Raw genomic sequence first — 24,318 nt, forward strand, 5'->3', positions numbered from 1 at the left:
CACTTTTACGAGGTGATTAACCGTTTGCATCTGGTGATCTGCGGGTCAACGCACTCTATTATATTAATCGCGATTGCTGATTGGCAGCGGATCATCGCCATTGATGCCATTTCCACAATTCGACCTCGGGGCTCCATCGCATTGGGCAGAAAAGGTTAACAAGCACGCGAAATCCCGACGTTTCTCCTGAAGGAATGGATCGCTGGTTGGCCAAGCCACGGCGTTCTGGCAGGCTGGTGTCTGGTTGGAATTGTTTTTGGCTTTAATTATTGTCGAACATTTTGGGTTTGTGGCTGGGTTATGACGACGGCTGATGTTGGAGCAGCTCTGCTTTCATATACACGTCTGGTACGAACTACAAAATGTTCACCTGTGGAACTCATCTTTAGGGGCCCATTTTTCGGATCTTGCTTTTCGGATCTTGGCCTGTGCAGGAGATAAAGGCCCTTGACAGGTTGAAGTCGAGTCTACCATGGTTGAGTCGCTCTGTCGCACAAAGGTAACGGTTTTTCCCGCGAAAGGGCTCTCCAACAAAGTTTAACATTTTGGTCTGGACACAGGAATACTAACTCGTCAGCCAAACCGTTCCTGGAAAATGCGCAAGACAATGCTAAGGGTGCATATGTGCATGGGTTAGTCCACCCTTGTCGAACGTTTCAGACCATCAGACCATATCGAGTCGATCTCCTGCGGGGTTGGCATACCCTCGATGGTCAGCACGTTCAGTTTCCGCTTGACCGCTGCTCGAGAGTATTCAAAATAAAGTCAGCGGACGCTTTTGATGAGAAATGAGATCGTCGCGGGTTTTCGTGAACGCTTAACCATGAACTCAAAATCTCAGGTGAAGTCATCCATTACGAATTGATCACCGTGCGTATGAATATATGAAGGCATTTACAATGCATAAAGTGCACACTCAATGCGTATGTACAGGGAAAATGAAACAATCCTATCAACATGGGTGGTGATAAGAGTTGAAGGAAAAGCGCCAACCGGGCCGGTGCGACAGGGTCCCTTGTCTGCCTCGGCAGTGTGTCGATCTGCAATGCAAGTTTTTTCGGGATAGCTTCAATAACGAGCCAACGTGACTAGCAAATTTCTCTGATTTAAAGACATTATACTCAGGGGTGCTTGTTCATGGCGAACAAGGGAACGTTTTATGAACGCATAAAAGTCCACGCATTTGCTGAGTATGGTCCTGGATGCCCTCGTAAAATCCTGCTGCCTCCAGCACAGCATAGGTATATCGACAATGCATATTAATGATGCTTCCAGAACTTAAAAAACGTTCTTCGTTTACTAATGTACAGTTATGTCTCGGCTGTCCGACACTCTGCGGAAACACAGGGTCAGCACTAAAGTGTGACATTGCATCCTTAGCGTCAGGGTCTACCTACCGTTTGTAGCAAATAGCATAAGCTTATGTGTGCATGCCTTCAGGATGGAGGATTCAAGGAATGCATGTTCCTTGTATGGCGATAGCACTCCAGGTAGGCTGTGCTTGATAACCGTACTTTTGCTGTCTACTTTGGAAACAATGGCTAACCATTCCACCATGAACTGTTCCTATCAACCGTATATCCATAATAGAGAAAGGAGTACGTACACGAACCCCTATCTATCTAACTATAGACCATACTATCTACTTCCTGCCATCTCAGAATCCGCCGGAATATTAGTACCACGCCATTTACGATCCAGGGCCCAGACCAGATAGTCTGTACTATTGACAAAGAGCCGCTACGATTCAGCATGGCTGGCTGAATGGGTACTTTTGTAGCCAAGCGTCGGTCAAATGGATCACATGTCTTTTGATATTAGGTGGCGTCTGTGTCTGCGGGTATGAATAGGAGGTTTCTTCCACGTTCTATTGCGATGATCTGGAGTAGGGGGGATTTGATCCGTATACGGGATTGGATGAACACAACTCGATAGTCGCGTGGATGATGTCAACTGAAGTACCAGGGTTGTCATGTGTTGTCAGGCTGGTCATTCTTATCTTCATCCATGTTTGGTATATCTCAGATATTATTATATGGAAGGCCTAGGTCCAATGGCATTATCGCAATTTATTGTGTCATGGCAATGCAAGATGCCGATCGCACATGCAGAGAATCCGCAATCCCAAATCGAGATAAAGCACGCACCGGATAAGAAACCCAGACAGACAACAGCCCTAACAATCTGCCTTGTCGAATAACAAACCCCCAAAATCCCCTGATAATACAGCCGGTAGGCCGAAAGAGTTTTATATCGTTGGGCATCAATCGATATCCACACCTCCCGGCGGGACCCATATCCGCAACCATATCAGCCTAGGAAAACCCACTTTGAGTGTCTTCCAGATGGAAAGATCATCGCGCCCAGCAAATCGCGGATGGGCCGGTTGAATAATAGTTTCCCCGGCCATCCTGATTGCTGGGAATGTCCAAGACATATTCGCGGTGAGTTGGTAAGAGGTCCATGCTGCGCGTCAATGCACCCCATACTGCGTGTCGCGTATTCCGAGGGTGGATTGGATATCAGGAATGTGGCTTTTCGCTGTCTCCACTGTTCTGTTTGTTTATACTCAGTTCATGTTCAGCTCGGAAGTGGATATACTTTCGGGGATGCTGTGAAGGCGTTTAATTCCCATAAGTTGGAGTAAACGTAAGGATTATATTATATAACTTCACTAATATTAACAGCGCTGAAGAGCCTACTCATCACAAGCCCACTCGTCCATCCTCTCGCTCAACCACCCACTCGTATACATCAGCGAAGTCTGCCTCCGTGGGTCTCCGATGGGATATCCACTCCCCAGATAGACCTGGTCGTGCATTCGGCATCGGTCCTCGTAAAAGGCCCACTGCACGCACTCGGACCACGAGAGGCAGGCAGCCTCGCACGCGTCGGCGGACTGCCACGACTTCAGCCAGGTTTCTTTCGATGTGGCGGTTGTGGGTGGCTCGGCGTGGGGGGCGTTGGAGGAGGTGATATCGTATTGGGAGGATTGGTTGTCCCACCATTCAACGCGGTGACGGAGATAGGGCTTGATGAAGGCGTTGTAGATGTCGCGGTATTTCAGGGCAGACTGATAGGTATTATTAGTATGTGGTCATATAGTATGGGATAGATTAGGGGTACCTTTTGGAAATCCCAGCTCGACTCGAGATTATAGAATCGTGCCACGTCTTTACTGTGCGTGTGATGCCAGCTGTAGACGGGTTTGCACCAGTTGGCCTTGGTGAACCAACTCGACCAATGCGGTTCCGCATTGAACCCAAACGTAAACCGACTGTCGCCATGCGTTTCACCGAAGCTGACCCCGTATTCGTTCAGAACGTGTCCGAGGACATGGTCCCCGCATCCGTGGACATCGGTGAATTGTTCGAATTTATCAATAATGTTGGGGTCTTTTCCAAAGCTCTTCTCCCATGCCCCCCGTGACAGAGCGAAGCCAGCACCGCCGTGTGCAAAGTAGTCGCCGTGCTTCCAGGCCAGACTACCCAGATACCACGGGTCACGGTAGTTGAAGTCGTTCAGATGACGCAGGAGATTAGGCAGGAAAATGTACGAGTCATCCTCCATGTAGATGTACCATTTCGCATTAGGTTTCTCCACGCCTGCATGCTGAATCAACGGGAGGAATTTATATTTATCTAATTTCCACCCCCCGAGAGGGCCATTTCCGTCGCCGTTGGTGCTGGTGGATTCTGCGTAGACCTGTCTGTTTTCGTAATCTTCCTGCTGCAGGTATGGCTGGAACGAGTCAGATTGGCGGACTGTTGAGGATGAGTTGGCGAGGATGTCGATGATGTGCCAGGAGCCGATGGTTTCGGGGTAGTCGGAGTAGAGGATGGTGTTGTTGGGATGGATGCGGGCGGGGGAGAAGGTGGTGGACAGGTGGATGGGCAGCCGGCGCCATAGGACGGAAGCGCCGGTTTTGAAGAGCAGAGCGACATCGTCGGATGTGAGTTTGCCTGTTGATGTGTCTGTATGGGTTGATGTTGAGGGTGTTGTTGTGTGTGTATTTTGTTTATCTTGTGCATCTGTATGTGGTGGTGATACTCGAAGTGGTCTGGCCTCGAGCGGTGACTCAACCACCGGTCTGTCGATGTGTGTCTGATGTGACTCGTGTGTCGGCTGTTGGTAAAAGTCGAGGTTGTAAAAGAAGAGAATGAGGGAAAAGAGCATCAGCCCGATTGGGACGATGCGGTTCTCCCTGTAGAGCGCCATGGTGCATGGAGGGGAAAGACTTGGAGGATCAAAGGATTATGTATTAATTATCTATTAATGATGATAAACACAAATCCAACAGCTCCTTTTGCCGGATGAGACACTTTAATCCTGATTTGCCATAGTCCTTTTTAGTCTTTTCTAGCTGCATACGGAGTGGGGCGGGCAAAGTCTATTTGGCGCTAACCGAGATTTCTGATCTGGAAATATCAATTTCATATATTATTATATCACGATCATTACTGATAATTAAGTGCAGACAAGCCATGCAGATACAGATAGAACAGACAATAGATGCATGCACAATGCTATTATCACTGTATTATTTTCTCTTGTGCAACTGATAACGGAGTGAGACCCTGCATCAATAGCCAGATCCGAGGCCCACCGACTAAAGTAGTCCCTCTCCATGGGGCAATGATGGACAGTAATTTGTCCAGAATCTATCCAGAATCTCCATCGAAAACCGGGCTCTCCTTTCTGGATTCCCCTCAGTTGCGATGCAATCTCTGCATTGCAGCATGTGAGACCAGAATAGCGGCAAGGCCATTGGGCAGGTCTCGGCTGACCGCAGGTGACATGTCTCGCCTTGTCTATAATTAACCAGCATATAAACCAACACGAGACCCAAGACATGCAACTAGTCTCGAATCTATTGCCGAACGAAATGAAGCACCGCAAAATGTGTCAGTCCAATATTCGGAGATTTGTCGACTATTGAGTCCGGTCCTCCGTTGTTGGCTTTTTTAATCCCAACATGTCCTCGTTTTGAGTTCAACAATCCTTCACTTTGTCAAGACAGCAACATGGGCCTCTCGACGCGTTTCCCGGCTTTTTATAGCCGTGGCCCTGTCGTCTCTGTTGCTCGTCAATTTGTCAATTTCCTGGGCTGTCTGGTCATTCTCCCGGTTTATTGGTTCATCACCAAATTCAGTCGTCATCCGTTGACTCTGGATATTTTAATCAGCATCTTTGTCGCTGAATTTAATCGCTATGCGAACGAGGGTCGACGACGAACGCTCTACAAATCAAATACCACAGCAGATATAGAAAAAAGAGCTCTATCACCATGTTTCGACATCGGACCAGACTGTATGTCGGTGGTGGTGGGATATCGTGAAGACCCGGACCTGTTCAGTCGTGCCTTGCAGAGCTACAAAACAGCCCAAGGATGTCGATTTCTGCTTGTCGGAGTCGATGGCGATAATGGGCCTGATCTGGAGATGGTCGATGTGTTTCAACAAGTATGCCAGTTCTATATTAAATATGATCAACACTAATAAAAAGTAGGTTTACCCCGAAGACGCCGCAACCATCCACATCAGCGAACCATTCGGCGAAACCGCCATGCGCACATTCGAGAAACTCTCCAAAACCTCAGACGCAGCGAATAAGGAAATGTGCAATGAATTGGCCATCGCGCACTGCTGCCAACTCGCTCGCGAAATCCTCGCTGACCATGATCTTGGACTTGGGGAACCCGGCGGCGTCACCAGGCTGTGTCTGTACCAGCCACACAGATACAAAAAGGCCATCATGTTTACCTCTTTCATCTTCTCAATCGTCATTTCCGACATCCTCGGAATTGAATATTTGTGGTCCTCTGATTCCGACACGATTGTGTTTCCGGATACGCTGCAGGGAACCATTTCGACGATAGCGGGGGACAAGAATGCGGGAGGCGCCAGTTCTGGTTTGATTGTGCACAACGCACATGAGAGTCTGGTTACGAAGCTGGGGAGCGCTGTTTACTGGTGTGAGCTGTATATGACTCGGTCGACGTCTGCTTCGTCTGGCACGAGTGATTGCCAGAGTGGCCCGAGTACGGCGTTTCGAGTGTCTGCGTTGCCGGGGATTCTGTACAATTGGTATACGCAGACGGTGTGGGGGCAGCGGATGGTGAGTCGATGTATTGATATATTAATGATGAATATGCTAATTGTGTAGGTTGTGAATGAGGATCGCCACCTGACTACGAACCTCCTCATGCGGGGATGGACGGTGACCTATGTATCAGACACACTGGCAGCCACAGACACGCCAACCACCCTCAGCCGATGGCTTCTGCAACAGGTATGCATCTCTATATCTATATATATCTATCCACAACTAACGAGTAAAGGTCCGCTGGGGACGAGCCACACACATCGAAACCTTCCAACAACCCCGCGTCTACCTCCTCAACCATCCCATCTTCTTCTGGGCCGCCTTCAAACGCGAAATGGGCCCAATCCTCGTCTTCGCCTGCATCGTATGGTACCTCTTCACCGGCTACGAATTCATCTTCTTCTCCTTCTCCGACATCGTCTCCCGCATCACCTACACAATCCTCTACAACTACCTCCGCAATCCCGATCGCGGACCCCGTCTCGCCATCCTCTGGATCCTCCCCGCGCTGCTCTTCTACAACATCCCCCTCCCCGCCATCCACGTGTGGAGTCTGGCGACATACTGGGAGAGCGGGTGGGGGACATCGATGCGCTCGAATGCAGAGTTGTCCAAGCACCACCAGTTCTGGAAGAGGATGTACGATTTGGGATTCTTTGTGGTGTGGATGGGGGTTGTCGGTGGTGCAACGGCGAGGTTGGTGGCCGGGTATGCGGGATGGGAGGGGGTGCAGATGGCACGGGCGATTGTGTTGGGAGTGATTGTGCCGATGGGAGGGTCATTTTATGGATTGATTGTTTAGATGTCGAGATGATAAAGTATATCATAGAGTATATATAATGTTAATAGACTAATATCATGTTAATGCGAGGCCCATCTCGGCCAGAATGTCGTTGAACATCATCGTTGTATCTTCGCCACTTCCTCTCATCGTCGTAACTTTCTTCATCAGCTTGGATATCGGCTTCCAGAACATGCCATTCTGCATTCTCCCTTCCCAGGCAGCATACGCCATCTGAGCAACACCCCACGCTCGTTCTGTAATGGGACAGATAGGTCGAACACAGAGTTCTGATAGCACGAACGCAAAGGCATGCCACTGTACGAAGCCCTCAAAGAACCACGACCACTGGGCTGTATTTTCGTTCGTTTCGAGTAGATAGGCAAATTCAACAACCTCCGTGGCGGTGATGAGGAGTTTATCCCGCTTTTCTTGGAAGATGGCTGTGTCTATTGCTGAGAAATGAGGGATGAGCCATGCTCTTGCCAGTGCGATCCTAGCTATCGTTGCAGAGGCCCATTGAATTGGGATAGAGAGATTGCAGAATTGAAGATGGCGGTTCTCGAGTTTTGCGCTTATATCGTTGAGAGAGGTTTCGTATTCATCTAACGATGGAGATGGAGATTGCTGAAGCTGGCGAAACATGATTGTAATCTCGCATCGAATGAGAAAGAAGGTCATGCTGGTAAATCCCACTCTTTCTGTGATCTCTGCTGAGTCGGGACACATCTCTTCATCGTTTATATTTAATGGAAGCCGCGTGTCGTAACCCCCCGGTGGTATTTGCATGTTTATCGCGTTATACTCCGTCGACACCGTGTCGAGGAGATAGATATGCCACCACAGCCGACGTCGTATTTCTGTTTCGAATGGACTTAATCCAAAGTTACTGCCATCGCGATGAAGACCAAGTCGTTGAGCCAGGCGATGGATCATTCCTGTCATCACCCAGACGAGCTCGGTGTCTCGTATACAATTGAGAAAGAGGAGCATCGCCTGCAAAATTTGTATACTCCTAGCATGAACGAAGTCTGCTCTTGACAGTGCCTGCTCCGTTGCGAAACGGTAGTGTTGGACTATACTGGTTTTGTCGTGTCCAAGAAAAGATTGGCAATCATCTGGTTTCATGCTGGTTACTGCGGAATAGTAGACAGCAAAGACGAGTGCCTCTGATACTTTGTCAAGGTGTTCAGAGTTGGTTGATGCTTTTCGCATGAGCATCCTGAGAGTTGGGATGTGGAAGATTGGGAGTAATGGGGATACATTTGCTTCATAGACCTTCCATAATTGCTGGCTGGTGATGGAATCAGGATGATATTCAGACAGAGACTCGGCCAGCGAGTGATAGCCTAGAATAAATGGAGAATGATACTCTTCTTGATCTGATTCATCCTCAGATGAGTCGAGAATATCTTTCAATTCGTTAATCTAAACAGTTAGTAGTGGCCTGGACACAGACAGACTACCAACCTGATCCCCTAAACTCGTCAACGCCTGGTGGCTGATATATCGACTACTTCTATCCCCAGAAATTAACCTCCCAAACTGCCGTTCCTCTTGATTAATCGTTGCTCTAGTAGGATCAATCTGTTCGTCCTGCTCAGACTGTACAATGTCGTCATCGGCTGTGTTGAGCCTCTGCACCTCCTGTTCCAAATCCCTCAATCGCGCATTCAGCTCCGCTTTAAGCGGTCGCTTTCTCTGACGCGGTGCACGACCAGGTGGAGGGAAGATACAGTCTGTGTCTGATTGAATGCAGTGCTGGCATGGGCATGTCTTGTCGCAGCGGATTTTCTTCTGGTTGCAGCGGTGGCAACTGCGGGGTTTGCTGGGGTTATTGGCCATTTTGGGATGGACGGAGTAAAATAAATCAAGGTGATAGGTTAATAAATAGGTTAGTAAATTATAATATTGCTAGTGTCCTTAAATAGATATTACAATGAGGTTAAGAAAGATTTAAGGTTGCAATGATTTGGATGCTCGGGGTTAAAATAAAGACCGAAGCGGAATGCTGTATAAGCAGCTTAATCAGGGGAGATTTATAATACTGGCCTGTATATTTACTCTGTGCTCTTACCTCTATCTTTCTTGTATTCTGCTTTATCGTATCACTCAGATAGAAATGCCTCAATTCACTACTGCCCTCCCATCCGGCTCGACCATTCTCGTCACCGGCGTGAATGGCTTCGTGGCTTCCCATGTCGCAGACCAACTACTCCATCACGGATACAGGATACGAGGGAGTGTCCGTGATATGCAGAAGAGCAGCTGGCTACAGAATACTTTCGAAAAGAAATATGGGAACGACAGATTCGAATTGGTACAAGTGGAGGACATGACAGTTGATGGTGCTTGGGATAAAGCTATCCAAGGTTCGTCGCTTATCTTCATATTCACATACCTACTAATGCGATCAGATGCAACTGGAATCATCCACGTCGCTACCATCTTCGGCCGAAGTGATCTAGTCACTGCCATAATGCAAGCAAATGAAAAGCTCCTAACAGCCGCAAAGAAGAGCAACGTGAAGCGGTTTATCTATACATCCTCGTCCGAAGCTGCCATTTACACTTCTGCCGACAAACGAGGGCAGTTGAAAGTGGATCCTCAGTCTTGGAATGAACAAGCTGTCAAGGATGCAGAGACTCCTGGAGAGGATCTCGCAAAAGGATTCCAGGTTTACTGTGCCAGCAAGACAAGAGGAGAACAGGCGATCTGGAAGTGGGTGGATGAGAACCAGCCGCAGTTTGTGCTCAACACAGGTATGATGCACTATGATCTGCGATATAAGTGCTAATGCTGTATAGTTCTACCGTCTCTATGCTTTGGCAGATCTGTTGATCCCAAAAATCAAGGACACGCATCTTCATCTGCCTGGCCATCAGCAATCTTCCGGAATGAGTTAGAGACTATCAAACCGATTATAGGCAGTATCATTCCTACCGGTATGTCTCCTTAAAGGTGATGCATTTATATGCTAATCTGTGCAGGAGCCTACTGCGTCGATGTGCAAGACGTTGCACGACTGCATGTAGCCGGTCTGTTGCACTCGGATGTTGAGAATGAACGACTCTTTGCATTTGGCTCTCAATTCGTGTGGAACGACATTACGACCCTGTATCAAAAAGCATACCCCGATCGTGAGTTTGCTAAGGAACTACCGAGCATGACGTCTGCCAGACCACTTGAGATTGAACGCGCAGGTCGGGCTGAATGGCTGCTCAAGGAGATGGGTACATCGGGGTGGACTGCGTTGGAGGATACTTTGAAGGCAAATATAGAAGATTTAGTCTAATTCTCCATTCGATCAATGGATGTATATTCTTGGACTGTGATAAATATAATGCAATTAGACCATAGGATATCAACAATGTAATTAGATGCTGGAGTTACTTGGTTTGTTGCCTGCTTATTCCTGGGTATTGTCCTTATGAGAGAAACATATCATCCGGTCCATTAATAGATTACCCCTTTGATTTTAACATTGAACCACTTGATATAGCTCTCGGCATTAATATAGTTTCCGGATGATAGATCCGTTAAGAACACATTTAATCCGGATTGATAATCTGCATTATCAATCATAGACAGAGTCCTCTATATAAACCTTGAATGCCCGTCTTCATATTCATCTTCATTCCCATTCTCACCTTCATCGTCATCATCAATAACTCAACATGACCACCGTCGGTATCGCCGGAATCACCGGCAAATTCGCCCGTCTTCTCGTCTCTCATCTCCTCAAGGACTCTTCCGTCTCCATCCGCGGTTATTGTCGTGATCCTACCAAACTCCCTGAAACCATCACCTCTTCTTCCCAAGTCACCGTCATCAAGGGCGATGCATTTGACACCGAATCCATCCACTCCTTCGTCCAGGGCTGTGATGTTGTCGTGTGCTGCTATCTGGGTGATGATCGTCTCATGGTAGACGGTCAGAAGATGCTCATCGATGCGTGCGAGGAAATCAATGTCCCTCGGTATATCGCCAGTGACTGGGCACTCGACTACACCAAACTTCAGCTCGGTCAGCTCTTCCCCAAAGATCCAATGATTCATGTGAAATCGTACCTTGAGGGTAAGAAGGTGCAGGGTGTGCATATCCTCATTGGTGGATTCATGGAGCCTGTCGTTAGTCCGTTCTTCAACATCATTGATACGAAGAGTAACACCTTTCGTTACTGGGGAGAGGGAAATGAGTTGATGGAGGGAACGACATACGATGATGCTGCCGCATTTACGGCTGCAGTTGCGAAGGATGCGACTGCTGTTGGGGTTATTCGCTGTATGATATATTCTACTATTGTTTGACTGTTGCTAACTTGTCTAGTCCTTGGTGGTCGCTCTACAATCCATGAAATAGCTACTTCGTTTGCAAAGGTCTACGGCATCAAACCTACCATGGAAAGACTCGGCTCTCTGGATGACTTGTACAAGCACATGCACCAACTGAGAGAGCAGAGTCCTGAGAATATCTACGCTTACATGTCTTTGTAAGTATTCTGACACCTTCATTATAACTATTACTGACTTGACAGGTTCTTCTACTACTACTGGATCAATGGACAGACATTTGTTGGACCTGAAGTGGAAAATGCGAGATATCCTGAGATTAAGACGGTGGACTGGGAAGGCTTCCTGGCTCGCTGGCCGTTGGAGCAGTTGCCAACTGCTTTCTTTGCCTTGAATGCAAACTGATGTTTCTTTATACTTTACAGATCTAGCAGATAGAAAATCCGACTTTTTTTTGTTTATTTTAATTCTATAATCATATAAAAAGCGTATTTATAATCAAACTTTATTAATTGACGATGCCATAGAGTCAACGTGTCAGCCAAGAATTGTTATCCAGATCTTCCCTTTTCGGCCATTTCGGCCTTTTTTTAACCCCGAATGATTAATCCATTTCATCATCACCACTATTTAATATCATCCAAATCATCCAAATCACTTCACTTGATCAATCAATCCAGAATAAACCATCAAAATGCCCAAAGAACTCCGCGACAATGTCTCCCGCACCAAAGGACCCTCCCCCATCGGCAAATCCATCTTCATCGGCCTCCGTGCAGCAGATGTCTTCTGGCAGTACAATCTGCTCCGTCGCAGCTGGGGAATGGCCATCATTGAGAAACTAGGCGGCCATGCTGCCCCGGCCATCCAAGTCCTCCATCCAGTTGGACTTACTGGACTCCGGCCATACTACGACTTGGTTAGTCTGTTTTCACTGGGCAGCAGTGTGAAGCAAATCGCACATATGGCTCTAGTTTCCGAGCAGGAAATGAGCACCGGGTCAGCCGTGGCGATTGCTGCGTTCAACACCATCTTCAACAGCGTCAATACGCTCTTCTCGCTCTGGGCTGTGTCATCCCCCGCAAGTTCCATCTCCTATCTATCAAACTGGAAAGACACCCTCTCCAACCCTCTTATCGCAGTCGGCGTTGGCGCATACACTATCGGCATCCTCACAGAAGCCATCTCTGAATTCCAGCGCAAGGCATTCAAAAACGATCCAGCCAACAAAGGCAAACCGTACGCGGGTGGTCTCTTCTCGCTGGCTAGGAATATCAACTACGGTGGATACACCATCTGGCGCACTGGGTATGCGTTGGCGACCGGTGGAATCGCGTGGGGAATTGCTACGTTTGCGTTTTATTTTGCCGATTTTGCGACTCGTGGAGTGCCTGTTTTGGAGGAGTATTTGACGAGTAGGGTGAGTTTTCTTGATCTGATATTGGTGTTGTATGCTGATTGAAACAGTATGGTGATGCGTATGAGGAGGTCAAGTCTCGTGTGCCCTATTCGTTGATTCCGGGGATTTATTGATACCAAGTTCAACCTGCCTGAGTGAATTGATCATATTCATTGATCTGCTTCATGCAACTTTGTATAGGTGATTCACATGACACATGGATCACGCACATTCTAATCGTGGTTTTCCTTACTTCAACTAATGCGCGAATCGAAAATCAAGTCTCTTGTTGCCCTTGTCTTTGGCTGTGGTCAGATAATTCTGTTTCTCCTCTTCAGTCATGGCATTCCAGACTCTCTCACGACTTTTGTTTCGCCACATATAGTATGCCTTGCAGACAATGGTGAAGAATGCGTTCCATGCTATAATTCCCAGAATGGCTGTATTACCTCGACGGTAGAGAGGTGCGTCGTCTTTGCGGTATATCTAGGAGGATCAGTGGCATATAGTGTAGATTGATGAGGATACTCACATTCGACGAGATGATACTGCTGCATTGGACAGACATATTGTAGACTGCACTGCCGACTGTCCTGGTCTGGACGGAACCAGCATTGCGAGATGTAAGACTGACTAGATGGGTATTAATATTGGTAACGTTCATCAATGGGTATACATACCAAGAATAGAATGAACATATGGATATCCCACAATCATGATCGTAAGAGCATATCGAACCCACAGATTTACATCAGCTGGAACCAACCGCAGTGCCAGAATCAATGGAAAGACCCAGGCGGAATAGAACAGGGTGACAAGGAACCGATTGTTGATTTTCTCCGATACTTGAGTCCAGATGACGAGCTGAATGACGAACAGCACATACGCCGGGATGGTGAGTAGATTCGTTTCGAACGTGTCGAAACCAAGATTCTTCAGGTTCAATGTCAGATACGACATGATAGGGTTGACTGGTTGGAGGAGAGTCAGGCCCAGGAGATAGATTGGCCAGAGGTCGTAGTCGGACAAGGCTTGCCATAAAAGCGACAATGTCAGGCCTTGACGATTGTGCATTCCTCCCTAAACAGTATAAGCTGCATCCATGCTTCAATATAGATTTGTCTCACCTTGCTGGGATCGTCCCTCAACACTCGATTGACCATGATCACCTCCTCCCTCTCACTGAACCATCCATCCTTTCCTCGAAACCAACTTGCCGTCTGCGTCGGGCTGGGAGGAAGATAAAACCACGAAAGGATACCAACGATGGCAGTCAAGGCAGCTTCCAGCACAAACAGCCATCGCCATCCTTCCCATCCTCGCGTACCCCTCAGATGCAAGATTCCATAAGCGAGAAACGCAGCGATGATAGGCGTAATGTGCGAGGACGTATAGAAATAGCTGATCCGAATAGGCAGCTCCTTACTGTTGTAAAAGTATGATAAATAAAGAATCACATCCGGAATAAAACCCCCTTCAAGCAGGCCAAGAAGAGCTCGAGTCGCGTAGTACCCATTCTTACCAACCATGAGGCATTGTAAAGCGGCAACGATACTCCATGACACCATCTGGATGGGAATCCACACGTCTGGACCGAGCTTCTTGGATATCATCTGTGACGGCAGTTCCGCACAGAGGAAGCATACATAGAAGATTGTCATTCCGTAGTTGTATTGATTCGTGGAAAGCCCAAGATCTTTCAGCATGTTGTCTGAGAGCGCTTGACTGATATTTCCTCGATCCAGCTGGAGGGCAAAGAACATGAGGCAGACCCATGAGCAGATTCGCATGTCCAACTGTTAAATTAGAATGGCTATATAGAAAAGGAGAATAGATGTATACCTTTCGAACTAGTCTCTTCTCCTCCTTTGCTGTCCATTCTGCCGTTGGGTCGTAGCGATGTCTGCCTTCATACTCTGGAATAGGCTCCAATGTGTCCAGGGATGCACCGACAGCGTATACCGTTGTTTGTGTCTGTTCTTTATATTCAGTTCCATCTGAATGAGAACTTTCCCTTCGATTGTAGTCATGACTATGGATTTCCGGCGTGGTCATTTTCACCGGGTAACAAATTTTTGCAGCGGACAAGGAAGAGCTGGCACAGCATGGAGATAGAATGTCACAGAGAATAAAACATACTCCATCTTCGACCACCAGCTATTTAAGTGTTCGGTCTGAAATCACAACATCGCCAACTTCCTTCTGCATGCCGTGCTCTCACCCGAGCCATCTCCGAGGAGATATACGAACATCCGCGGGAGGCAGTGGGCCCAAGCATACAGCCAAGCCACAAAGTAATGTTAAACTGCCTCAATTCACATTCTCACTGGGCAATGAGATGTATAAAAGTATGCATGAAGTATCCCGTCATTGAATGACTGAATGGTGTTATGCTTCGGCTTCAAAACAGGCTGTATACCAGCGTGAAGCGTGTAGTTCCGGTGTTGGATATCACGCCATGCTCGGCAGCTATTGATGGAAATTTCTGATACAGGGAGTTGTTTTAAAGGAAAGGTGAAGTCCGGAAAAGTCTGGGCTTGGATAGGAATTTTGTTATGGTCATATTGTTTGTATATTTTTACATCTATAAAATGACAGTTTTGCCTATAGAATGTATAACATGGGGCTTTTTTATCCTCTTCCTTCGTCCCTACTAGCACTGACGCCACCATCCCGAGTCACATTAGCTCAGGATGAAGCTGAAAACACCTTTGACCACTCCTTGTAATTATGGAGCCATACAGATATCAGAAACCCCACTAGGCTGCCTGTAAAGTTATGGAGTTTCAGGGCATCTGTGGTGATTTATTTAATTAGTTTACAAGAGTAATTAGTCCCCTTTCGTTAGGAATTATCTGACTTTAGGACTAGTAGTTCAGGTCTTATTCCTACAAGCAATATATATCTTGTTTGATAGAATAATCAATAACTTAATGATTCGTTTTTGCTTCCACCTATTACTGATGATATTGTTAATAAAAGCCATCTAATCATCCCGAGCCATCGTGGCTCAGGATGATTAGGCGCTCTTACTGCCGCAGAATCAGTAATAGTACTAAATAACTCAAGCCAGTCCATGATAAAGAATGAATTTTCGACAATATAAAGGAAAAGGCGTGAAGATATTTTGAAATCGAAAAAGAACAGCAGGGTGTAAAAACAAAAAGAGAAAAAGGAAATCAATGCATGAAACCATCAATTGGGAAAAGACGTTTCAGGTACACGCTGCTTTTAGGTACCTCAATACATGCATTACAGGTCAGAAGTGACTTCATGGTTGAAACCAGCGCGTTTTGTGGCTCTTCCAAGGCTGGATAGAGGCTTTTTTCTAGGCCAGCTGCCACGATAATAAGTTTATCACCACCTGTGTCAGGGACGATCTCTGCTGCGGCTGCTGAGGATCTTCCACGTTTCTTCGCACCCCGAAGGGTCAGATAAAGCCCGAAGTATGGGGCTTCTGGGGCATCAAGCTTGTCGTGGGGCATTAGGTCTTCTTTTGCCTTCTTTTTAATCCCATATGTAAGGTTCCAGCCGTCCACATTTTTCACCTGAATGAGGATATAACTCATCTTTTTTGCCATTTTTTTTGACAACCACAATAGGGATTATCAAATCACAGCCTTCGAAATTATTCGGGGCAATAAGTGCCGCATTCCGGGCATAGGCCCTTGTCAAAACTTCAATGGTCACGGCTCGATCATTGTTCTGCGTTCGCACAAATTGGCTAAAAAAAACCGATCCTTCCCATATTTCGCCGAGTTTTGAATCGCGTTCACATATAGGTTGTATTTTGCCACATAGCCGTTCTGGAAGAAGGCATTTGAAGAATTTTGCAAGGCTCACAGGTCGGGGTCGTCCAATGCCGTTGGCCTTGTCAAGAGCAAAAAGTAAAATCATGGCGGCCACAACTTCGCCAACATCTCCAATGTTAATGAACCCTCTCTGGATATGGTAGTGTATGGATCTTACAACAGCCACACGCTTTCTCGGCATCTGCATCTCCTGGGATGCCACCCATGCCAGAATGGGTTCTGACGGTTGGAGCGTCCGCACCAGAGCTCTATCATCGCTGACATCAGCGATGAAATGTAGATACGTTGATGAAAGCTCTTCAGCTAAACTCTCCAAATTAATGAAAAACATAATGCGATAGCTTAGAAGCGCCAGAGACCTGACGTGGTCTGTCTCGTTGGGCCGGGATTGTTCATGGAGACCAGGGGCGGACGGCGAACGGAAATCGGATATTTTGTGCTGGATTAAACCTTTCACGTCCTCGGCGGACATTTTTTCGTCTTCCAGTAGCGCACCCCATAGGGGACGACCAAAGGTAAACAAGTCCTTATAGTACTTGTTATCCAGTTTATCGTCATACACTGGGAGATTTTTTATGTCATACAGATGGTCATTCGGCCAGTTATCGAATGTGTCCAGCTCCCAAATCGGCGGAAAGAGATCATACGGGCTGGATGCGGAGCTAAGACTTTGATCCCAGCGTTTCGACGGGGAAAGGTAAGAAACCCGGGACGTAGTTCCCGTTACAAGGCCGAAAAAATTGAGCTGCTTGCTCTCCTTGTTTTCCGTTGTTGCCCTGTGTCGGAAGGCCCTCCTCCATGCACCATACCGCGAGCCGTCAATGGTTTCGTTTGCCGTGATCCTGAATAGGTCGCTTGCCTCATCGAGACATATTAGACACTCAAGGTGTCCTTCTCTCAAAGCAGCATTCTCATCCGGGCTCATTAACATATTTTCTTCAAGTCGCTTGGAAGCTTTAGCGAACGTTTCTCTCATCCTGTCCCTGTGGTCGGGGAGAAGTGCGTCAATGTATTCTCGACGTGCGATAAGGATCCCTTGCGAAGGAGGCCGTGCATTGTTTCCAGATCTGACACGTTCACGGAGCTTGCGAGATATGTCAGGGGTAGGAGGCCGACCTCCGGTAATCTTCTGCTCGAGGGCCAGCTTGGCTAACTGAAACAGTTCATGAACATGATCCGCGATATCAGTCTGCAGGTCTTCAAACTGTTGCAGCACCTGGATCTGCCAGAATCCATATGCTGTGATCCCAGTCCGACGACATAGAACAACTTGCTCCAAGGCACTAGCTATGTACACCTCAAAAAAGATCGTTAGCTCCGCCCGGTCTTCAATTTCGGCAATCCTGTCTGCCATGATTGAACGCTTCGGGACGGTGAACTCTCCACGGGCAGCCAGATTGGCATATGACACGTAACATTTTCCGGCGCGTGCAAAATTCTCGACGGTGCTTGTCTTTCCACATCCAGTTGAGCCAATAATCGAGGTATATGGCGAAAACACCCGCGTTGATTCGTACTTTTCGAAGCATGCAACAATCATGTTCCAAATCTCCGAAATTTGATCCCTTCCAATCCTTTCACGTTGGAGAGCAGTGAGTAATGCATTCGATACACGCGCTCTCCAATCCACCGACTGTTGGGCGAGACTGCTTGGATAAAGTTGGAGAAATACCCTGTGGTAATCTTCGAATCTATCTTGTTTCCATATATGGAGTATCTTCGCGGTCTCGGCGAGGGCTGCGGCCAGTTCATCGATATTAGATTCAACGCTTAAAAGCTCCATGGCGGACAAGTTAACTTCCAAAGATAGGTCCCTCCGGTTCTTGTATGCATTGATCAACTTCCCGATGTACATTGAACCGTATTGCCGAACAAACTCTTCCACGGTGCCATAAGGAGTGAACATAGGCCGAATAGACTCCACAAGGTCCGGTCCCCATCCTGCAAGCTGCGCAAAATCTTCCAGGGAGTGTGCCTCTCGCCATCTGAGTCTTACCACCCGGTGGGACTCGGTGATACCTCTTTCGCCTTCGTGGGAGGCTCGTTGGCTTTTTGTCAGCTTAGGGGTCTCGCTTCCTGATGACGAGATAATCAGCTCAATGACAAATATATTGTTAGAAGATCTTCTGCACTTACTCAACCTTTTTGAAACGGTTCCGAAAATTCCAGAAACGCTGGGCATCTTATGCAATACTCTGTGTAGTGGTAGCTCTGTCGAGCCTATTTCCGAACCGAGGGAAGCTGACGTGGGCTGCAAGGACGTGCTGGATTGGGTGGCTGATGGATGCGTGGGCGTATCTTCGCAGGAAACCTCGCCAGGCCTGGTCCTAAATCGTCGAAATATATTGCGTCGTGATCTGTGACCGCTACGTTCTTCTTGAGGGTCGTGTATTCTGGGGCGCGAAAGCTCCTTTTCGGCCGGATTCTGTGATTCTTGCTCTCGACCGGGGGACCCCGACATGATGGCACAGCTTTGACGGATGCAAAGAAAGAGACGAGGTAGAACAACAGAGGCGATGAAATGGAAAGCGATGGGTGGGAGAAGTGAGGGTGGTGGTGGGTAGCAGAAACTTTGTAATTCGAGGCGATGGGCTCAATCGGCACTGTGTGTTATTTTGGGTGTTTGGGGGGGGGCAGTGAATGGAATTATAAACGAGCACACATCCGTGTTTGTTGATAGACGCCACTCGAGCTAACATCAGAAAGCAGAATTTCATTTCGAGACTTGAAGCTACATTTCATATTTCAACATAAGTTTGATAGCAAAGATCATCTTGATAAATGGACTATTGATCCACCCACGCATCCAGCCGTCCGCGATATCCAGGAGGAACAATCGCCTGCACTCGCTGCTTCGACTGCGGCGAGATGCGCCTAAGGACCAACCAATATTCATTGCACCACGCTGGGTCAGGAACAGAGAATGGAGTGTCGGCAACCTTGGTCAGCTCCACGTAGAGAAAGACCAACTCATCCACTTGCGAGTCAGAGAGCACAGAGTAGTGGCTTGCCCAGTGAATGCCAATCGAAACTTCCTCCTTCTGTAGAATTCGCCTCACAGCCTGTACACATGAAGCTGCAGCGTCTCTGATAAAATCCTCGAGTTTCTCGCCAGAGTCCTCAACTTCGCCAAAATGGAGCTGAAGGGACCATGCTGTCCAGGGACGCACTTTGGCCAGACGAACAAACTGTTTCATGGTCTTGCACTCGCGCCACTTTGTCTTCAACTTTTGCTCCTCATCGAAAGTCAAGAATCTTGGTCGATCGGCGGGTCTGACCATTTGTAATTTCTCCAGGGCATCGCGAACGGCCCCGATTGCTTTGTTGCGCGGAATAGGGTTGTAGCGGTAAGCGTTGGGCGGTATCCCACAAACTCTTCCTTCTGCTCTAGGTTGAAACATTTTCGTCCCTCTTCTCCCTCTTCGTTTTCTTCTCCCTTGTTTTTTCTGCGTTTGTTGAATCTGGCGAAATTGTGGTGGCGAAGGAAGCATGCAGCAGATGATGATGATGATTGCCTAAATACGGTCTAGGCTTCCATCTGGAATAGGTTTAGCGCCCATGAAGATGGGCTCAGGCAATACTCGTCGGTCACAGCTCATTTTTATTAGATAGCTTTATTTTTTATTAAATATTCAACCACACAACCATGTTATCTGATTATCATCAGGATGAATATAAAATTAAACAAGCCCTCCATGCTTACCGACGAGGAAATGAAGCCAACCGCATTTGAATGTGTCAAAAATTGCCCGTGAATCTAGAGTAGGGCGTACGCGTCTTAAAAGATGAATCAACAGCATACCAAGAAAAATTAACTGAAAGCACCCAAATTTACGCCTTGGTCCCGTGCAGTATGAAGTTCTAGATGGATACATAGACTTATTGGACCGTATAGGCGCCTCGCCAACTCCTCAGGCTATAACTTATTCCGGGTCTCCATGATCTTTATAGCCAATCTTGGTGGCCTAGTAATGTAGGCTGTCTGCATCACTCCACAGTCATAGCATGCTGCCAATTTATTGCTCAGATTTTTGGCGAGCCGATTTGGCACTCTAACAGCGTGGGTGACGAAGAGAAAAGAGGATAGAAAAATTCCGCGTGATAGTGTGGCCGGCGCAGTGATTTCCTAGATGACATAGTTTATAGTGAACGAGTGCAGTGAATAAAGCCTCAGGAATCATCTCACTTATTGCTTAGCGTGTGTCCCTCTCACTTTTTCCTCTCACCCATTTCTCTTACCTACCTCTCTCACCCGCCCTCCTTCCCTTCATCAGCGTCATCACCATCGTTTTTTCAGTGATATATCTACTACTGACAGCATCACCAACAAGTCCTCTTTACTTCTAAGATCCCTTTTCTTCCAGCGCGCTATAGCGCTGTTGGTACCCTTCTTTCCAGTTCTAAGGTAAGTCGCGTCCTAAGGCCATCACTTTGGCAGCGTGGCCCACGCGCCAGCAATACTAAGGACGCTTCAGATTCAAACTAGGAATGATGGCTCGTGAGGTCTAGCGTTCCCTAGAGCCTCATTACCAACAGCGCAGATTTAAGCTCACTGTCATTGAAAACCTGGTTCCTCGAAGGACAGATTGGGTGTCTAGGTAAGCCTTATAACACATTATCTTCAGACCAGTGCTGACAGCTAATGAGCTCTAATAGCCCTCAAAAGCCCCATTACAAGCAGACTGGATTTGAGATTACTGTTATCAAGGAACCGTTTTAGCCAGCGACACTTTTCATGGGTTAGGTCAGTCTACTCTCACAGGAACCACTTTTATGGCACTGCCAACGCTCGAGGATCAATAATACGTAGTATTATGGCTGGTAGTGACTGATCTTGATCCCCAGGGACGACAAAAGCCTTGATACTAACCGCGCGTGTTCCAATCCTGAAACGGATACCCCGACCGAGAGATCGTGCGATCCTTGTAAGTCATATCCCACTGCCAAACCTATAATTCCACCGAGTGTATCTTCGCTGACCAGCATTTTCTATGTTTAGTTTTTATCTTGATCCAACCTCGAACAGTACTACCAGCACGATCAACGCTTCTCTGTGATAGATTTCTATGGTAAGGCCTACTGGCTCACACTTCCTCTTTCTTTCTTTGTCCCCTTTTATTGTACTGCGTTGCGTTTCAGACCCCTCCTTTTTACCTATTCATCTCTGTATTGCACACCACCCATCCACTGCATGTCTGGTTACACTGGTATATGCTGTCCGCTGTCCTAGCAAAGTTTCAGATAGCTATTTACAGCGAGCCAAAACGGCTCGCCATGAATAGCTGCTCAATGCCTTGATCATTTGATGTTTTATCCCTGATCTGTTTTTCTGCTACCTTCTATTCCCTAAAGAACCATTCCTATTCCCAGCCACCATTCGTTCGAACTCCAGTGGATTTTTCAGATAAATGACTCCATGCACCCCGGAGACGTTATAAACGGCGCTGACATTCCATCTCTATGTCTAGATTCCTCGAAACCATGGCCCCAAAAGGTGGAAAGAAGAGCCTCAGCTCAAATTCCAACAGCCATGCCAATAACTTTGAAACCGCCCTTATGACCCTACAGTCTGTCCAGCTGCCAGTCATCCAAACCAGTCAATTCCAGATTGTGATGAATCGGTATGTCTTTAAGGACATCCCATCCATCATGACAGCTTGATTCAAATCCTGCCACATCAAGTGTGTTGACTTTGAAAACGAATAATCATTTATGAGAGCTAGAAGACTGACAGGTGTGATTGTTATCATATAACCGAGTTAGGTAACGAGTTCCCTCACCATGATGCAGATGGATGTATCAAAACGTAGTATCCCACAGGCACTATACAATCAGCATCCATTCTCAAGCTTAGTATAGGATAACTCACCCAATCAAACCGCGACGGATCATTCAACATGCCCTGCAACAACTCCAGCGACGGAATCAGCTCCACCGGATTCCCCATCGGATAGGCATCCGCCTGGCCAACCATCCCAGATGCTGGAATCACATCCTCTGTCTGCACCTCAGCCCGAAACCTCGTCAACCCAAGCATGAACCCCGTCGTCTCCGCCGCTTTCCGAGCTTCCTCAGACCGTCCCCGCGACGCCATCCAAATCCCATGCGATGTCTGCAATGACTGTACCAGATTCTCTCTCAAGATATGCTGATCTTCTGCCTGGACAGCGGCATGGTCCTCCACCGCCCGAAATGAAAGCTCAAGACAGATAATCATCGCTGCAGTCAGATACTTGCCCGTGGTGAGTGAGCTGAAGAAGATCGCACCCGATGATCGGACTTGTTCGCCGAGTGCCGATTCGCCGTGCAGATCGACTTGGTAGCGGAGGATCATCTGCGCTGCGTCTAGACAGGCCCAGCGGGAGTAGGCGTATTGTGCGTCGTGGCGGGATTGAGATAGATAGCGGCGGTGGAGCATGCATCGTTCTCGTTGGAAGCTGAGAGCGTGTTCGTAGCGATGGAGGATGACGTCTGGGGGGTCGATGATGGATGTTACTGACGAGCGCATGCGCAGGAGGGGCGGGATGTTATGATAGAATTCTTGAAGGCGCTGATCTAGATATAGGACTTGATCGTAAGATCGGCCGTCGACGGAGGATGCGATATCTGCGATTTCGGTAGCGATGTTCAACAGTCTTTTTTTGATGAGCATAAAAGCGACAGGCGTGAGGTCTGTTTCCGGTCTCGATGGTGGGAGGACCGTCATGTCAGGATGGAGATCTTCGTCTAGGAGATTCCTAGGAAGCTCAGTGTCACTCTGCGATTTAGGGACGGTCTGTGGAACCCCAGCCTGCGAGGAAAGAGCAGAATCCAGCATGACCAGATATAGATAAACCCGGCGGCGCATCTCACCGTCAAAGATGGAGATACGTGGATAGTGTTTCGAGTCGCGATGATAGCCCATATGTACAGCCAGTCGAGTGAGAATGCTAGTCAATACGGACACACCGACCTGAGCGTCACTGGCTTTGAGATACTCGAGTCCCAAGTACATGATCATCGCTTCGACTTTGTATCGACCGGGGGTGGTGTAGTTGGCCATGGCGAGGCATTGCGCTGTATGGAAGAGACAATTGTCGAAGAGAGACGAATCATCGGCACCTCCCGTTTGGAATCTGGAACTGCAGCAGAGGACGCCGAAGAGGACAGCCAGCCAGGCCATGTTGACTGCTTCGGGGTTGGATAGGAAATGGATGTACTGATGGTCAGTATTCGCGCGATACTGCAGAGAGATGACTTACCTCTTTTTCGAATGTAGGAGGATGGAACATCACTGCGACTGTTAGCTATACTCGTTACTCAAGCTAGAATATTCCCACCCAGTGGAGATTCCCTCGAATTAAAGAATCTAGATAAAAGTCGATTCATAACTGGACGAGGAGGAAGACCGGCCAACAACTGCACTTTGGATACAGGCAGAGTCAAGCCAAACAGCAGCAACGGACCATCTGGCCGTCGTTCATCGCGCGGTTCTTTGTCGTTGGTGATTCTTTCCACCATGTTGATCTGATTATATTAGTCCTTTATCTTGCAATATACAGGATACCAACATCATCAAGAATAGCCTGCCAGTGAGCAGAATTGATATATCGAGTCCCATCCTGACTGGGGATAATCTTCCCCGGTAGAGACGCTGATGGCGATGCATGTTCTGCTTCTCTGTTTTGTTCTTGAACAACAGCCGGTTGAACTGCTATAGAAGGCCACCGCTGCTGAACATGGCTCGCAGATCGATTCTCCGAGATATAATCACAAAACACTCCGAGACCACGTCTGACGCAGCTGTCGCACGGATGCTGCCGGTTACATTTCAGCCTGTCATATATCAGCCTTATCCAGCAAAAATAGGTTACACCGACTTTTTCTCACGGCAAAATGTGCACGAAAGTCGAATTCGCGGCTTCCGTTTATCCCGCGCAGGCATGACGG

At 47.6% G+C, this 24,318-nt stretch overlaps 9 protein-coding genes across 9 annotated transcripts; 4 read left to right on the forward strand and 5 right to left on the reverse strand.

Moving 5' to 3' along the window:
* Positions 1–2,698: 2,698 nt before the first annotated feature.
* On the reverse strand, positions 2,699–4,218 carry ASPWEDRAFT_110631 (uncharacterized protein; the record flags this gene model as incomplete). The annotated part of the gene is made up of 2 exons (XM_040828192.1): positions 2,699–3,073; positions 3,127–4,218. The coding sequence occupies 2 exons, from the start codon at positions 4,216–4,218 to the stop codon at positions 2,699–2,701; spliced, it is 1,467 nt and encodes a 488-aa protein (XP_040689500.1).
* A 647-nt stretch (positions 4,219–4,865) lies between these two features.
* ASPWEDRAFT_41067 (glycosyltransferase family 2 protein) lies at positions 4,866–7,108 on the forward strand. The gene is made up of 4 exons (XM_040835459.1): positions 4,866–5,462; positions 5,509–6,117; positions 6,166–6,291; positions 6,341–7,108. The coding sequence occupies exons 1-4, from the start codon at positions 5,025–5,027 to the stop codon at positions 6,905–6,907; spliced, it is 1,740 nt and encodes a 579-aa protein (XP_040689501.1). The 5' UTR covers positions 4,866–5,024; the 3' UTR covers positions 6,908–7,108.
* ASPWEDRAFT_60022 (uncharacterized protein) lies at positions 6,962–8,731 on the reverse strand (the record flags this gene model as incomplete). The annotated part of the gene is made up of 2 exons (XM_040838491.1): positions 6,962–8,314; positions 8,357–8,731. The coding sequence occupies 2 exons, from the start codon at positions 8,729–8,731 to the stop codon at positions 6,962–6,964; spliced, it is 1,728 nt and encodes a 575-aa protein (XP_040689502.1).
* Positions 8,732–8,997: 266 nt separating this feature from the next.
* On the forward strand, positions 8,998–10,241 carry ASPWEDRAFT_41068 (uncharacterized protein). Its single transcript, XM_040835460.1, has 4 exons — positions 8,998–9,258; positions 9,304–9,648; positions 9,694–9,831; positions 9,877–10,241. The coding sequence occupies exons 1-4, from the start codon at positions 9,009–9,011 to the stop codon at positions 10,179–10,181; spliced, it is 1,038 nt and encodes a 345-aa protein (XP_040689503.1). The 5' UTR covers positions 8,998–9,008; the 3' UTR covers positions 10,182–10,241.
* A 301-nt stretch (positions 10,242–10,542) lies between these two features.
* On the forward strand, positions 10,543–11,626 carry ASPWEDRAFT_41070 (NmrA-like family protein). The gene is made up of 3 exons (XM_040835461.1): positions 10,543–11,170; positions 11,216–11,378; positions 11,424–11,626. The coding sequence occupies exons 1-3, from the start codon at positions 10,564–10,566 to the stop codon at positions 11,581–11,583; spliced, it is 930 nt and encodes a 309-aa protein (XP_040689504.1). The 5' UTR covers positions 10,543–10,563; the 3' UTR covers positions 11,584–11,626.
* Positions 11,627–11,754: 128 nt separating this feature from the next.
* ASPWEDRAFT_60025 (uncharacterized protein) lies at positions 11,755–12,711 on the forward strand (the record flags this gene model as incomplete). Its single annotated transcript, XM_040838492.1, has 2 exons — positions 11,755–12,598; positions 12,646–12,711. Exons 1-2 carry the CDS (start codon positions 11,873–11,875, stop codon positions 12,709–12,711), a joined length of 792 nt encoding a protein of 263 aa, XP_040689505.1. The 5' UTR covers positions 11,755–11,872.
* Positions 12,712–12,737: 26 nt separating this feature from the next.
* ASPWEDRAFT_740859 (uncharacterized protein) lies at positions 12,738–14,632 on the reverse strand (the record flags this gene model as incomplete). Its single annotated transcript, XM_040839433.1, has 5 exons — positions 12,738–13,063; positions 13,110–13,210; positions 13,258–13,657; positions 13,705–14,373; positions 14,420–14,632. The coding sequence occupies 5 exons, from the start codon at positions 14,630–14,632 to the stop codon at positions 12,836–12,838; spliced, it is 1,611 nt and encodes a 536-aa protein (XP_040689506.1). The 3' UTR covers positions 12,738–12,835.
* Positions 14,633–18,879: 4,247 nt separating this feature from the next.
* On the reverse strand, positions 18,880–19,859 carry ASPWEDRAFT_41074 (uncharacterized protein). The gene has a single exon (XM_040835462.1). The coding sequence runs from the start codon at positions 19,788–19,790 to the stop codon at positions 19,176–19,178; it is 615 nt and encodes a 204-aa protein (XP_040689507.1). The 5' UTR covers positions 19,791–19,859; the 3' UTR covers positions 18,880–19,175.
* Positions 19,860–22,156: 2,297 nt separating this feature from the next.
* Positions 22,157–24,313, reverse strand: ASPWEDRAFT_183842 (Zn(II)2Cys6 transcription factor; the record flags this gene model as incomplete). Its single annotated transcript, XM_040831995.1, has 6 exons — positions 22,157–22,212; positions 22,259–23,587; positions 23,631–23,662; positions 23,709–23,895; positions 23,940–24,204; positions 24,249–24,313. The coding sequence occupies 6 exons, from the start codon at positions 24,311–24,313 to the stop codon at positions 22,189–22,191; spliced, it is 1,902 nt and encodes a 633-aa protein (XP_040689508.1). The 3' UTR covers positions 22,157–22,188.
* Between the last annotated feature and the right edge of the window lie 5 nt (positions 24,314–24,318).

This window comes from Aspergillus wentii (genome assembly GCF_001890725.1).
Source record: "Aspergillus wentii DTO 134E9 unplaced genomic scaffold ASPWEscaffold_4, whole genome shotgun sequence".
NCBI lineage: Eukaryota > Fungi > Ascomycota > Eurotiomycetes > Eurotiales > Aspergillaceae > Aspergillus > Aspergillus wentii.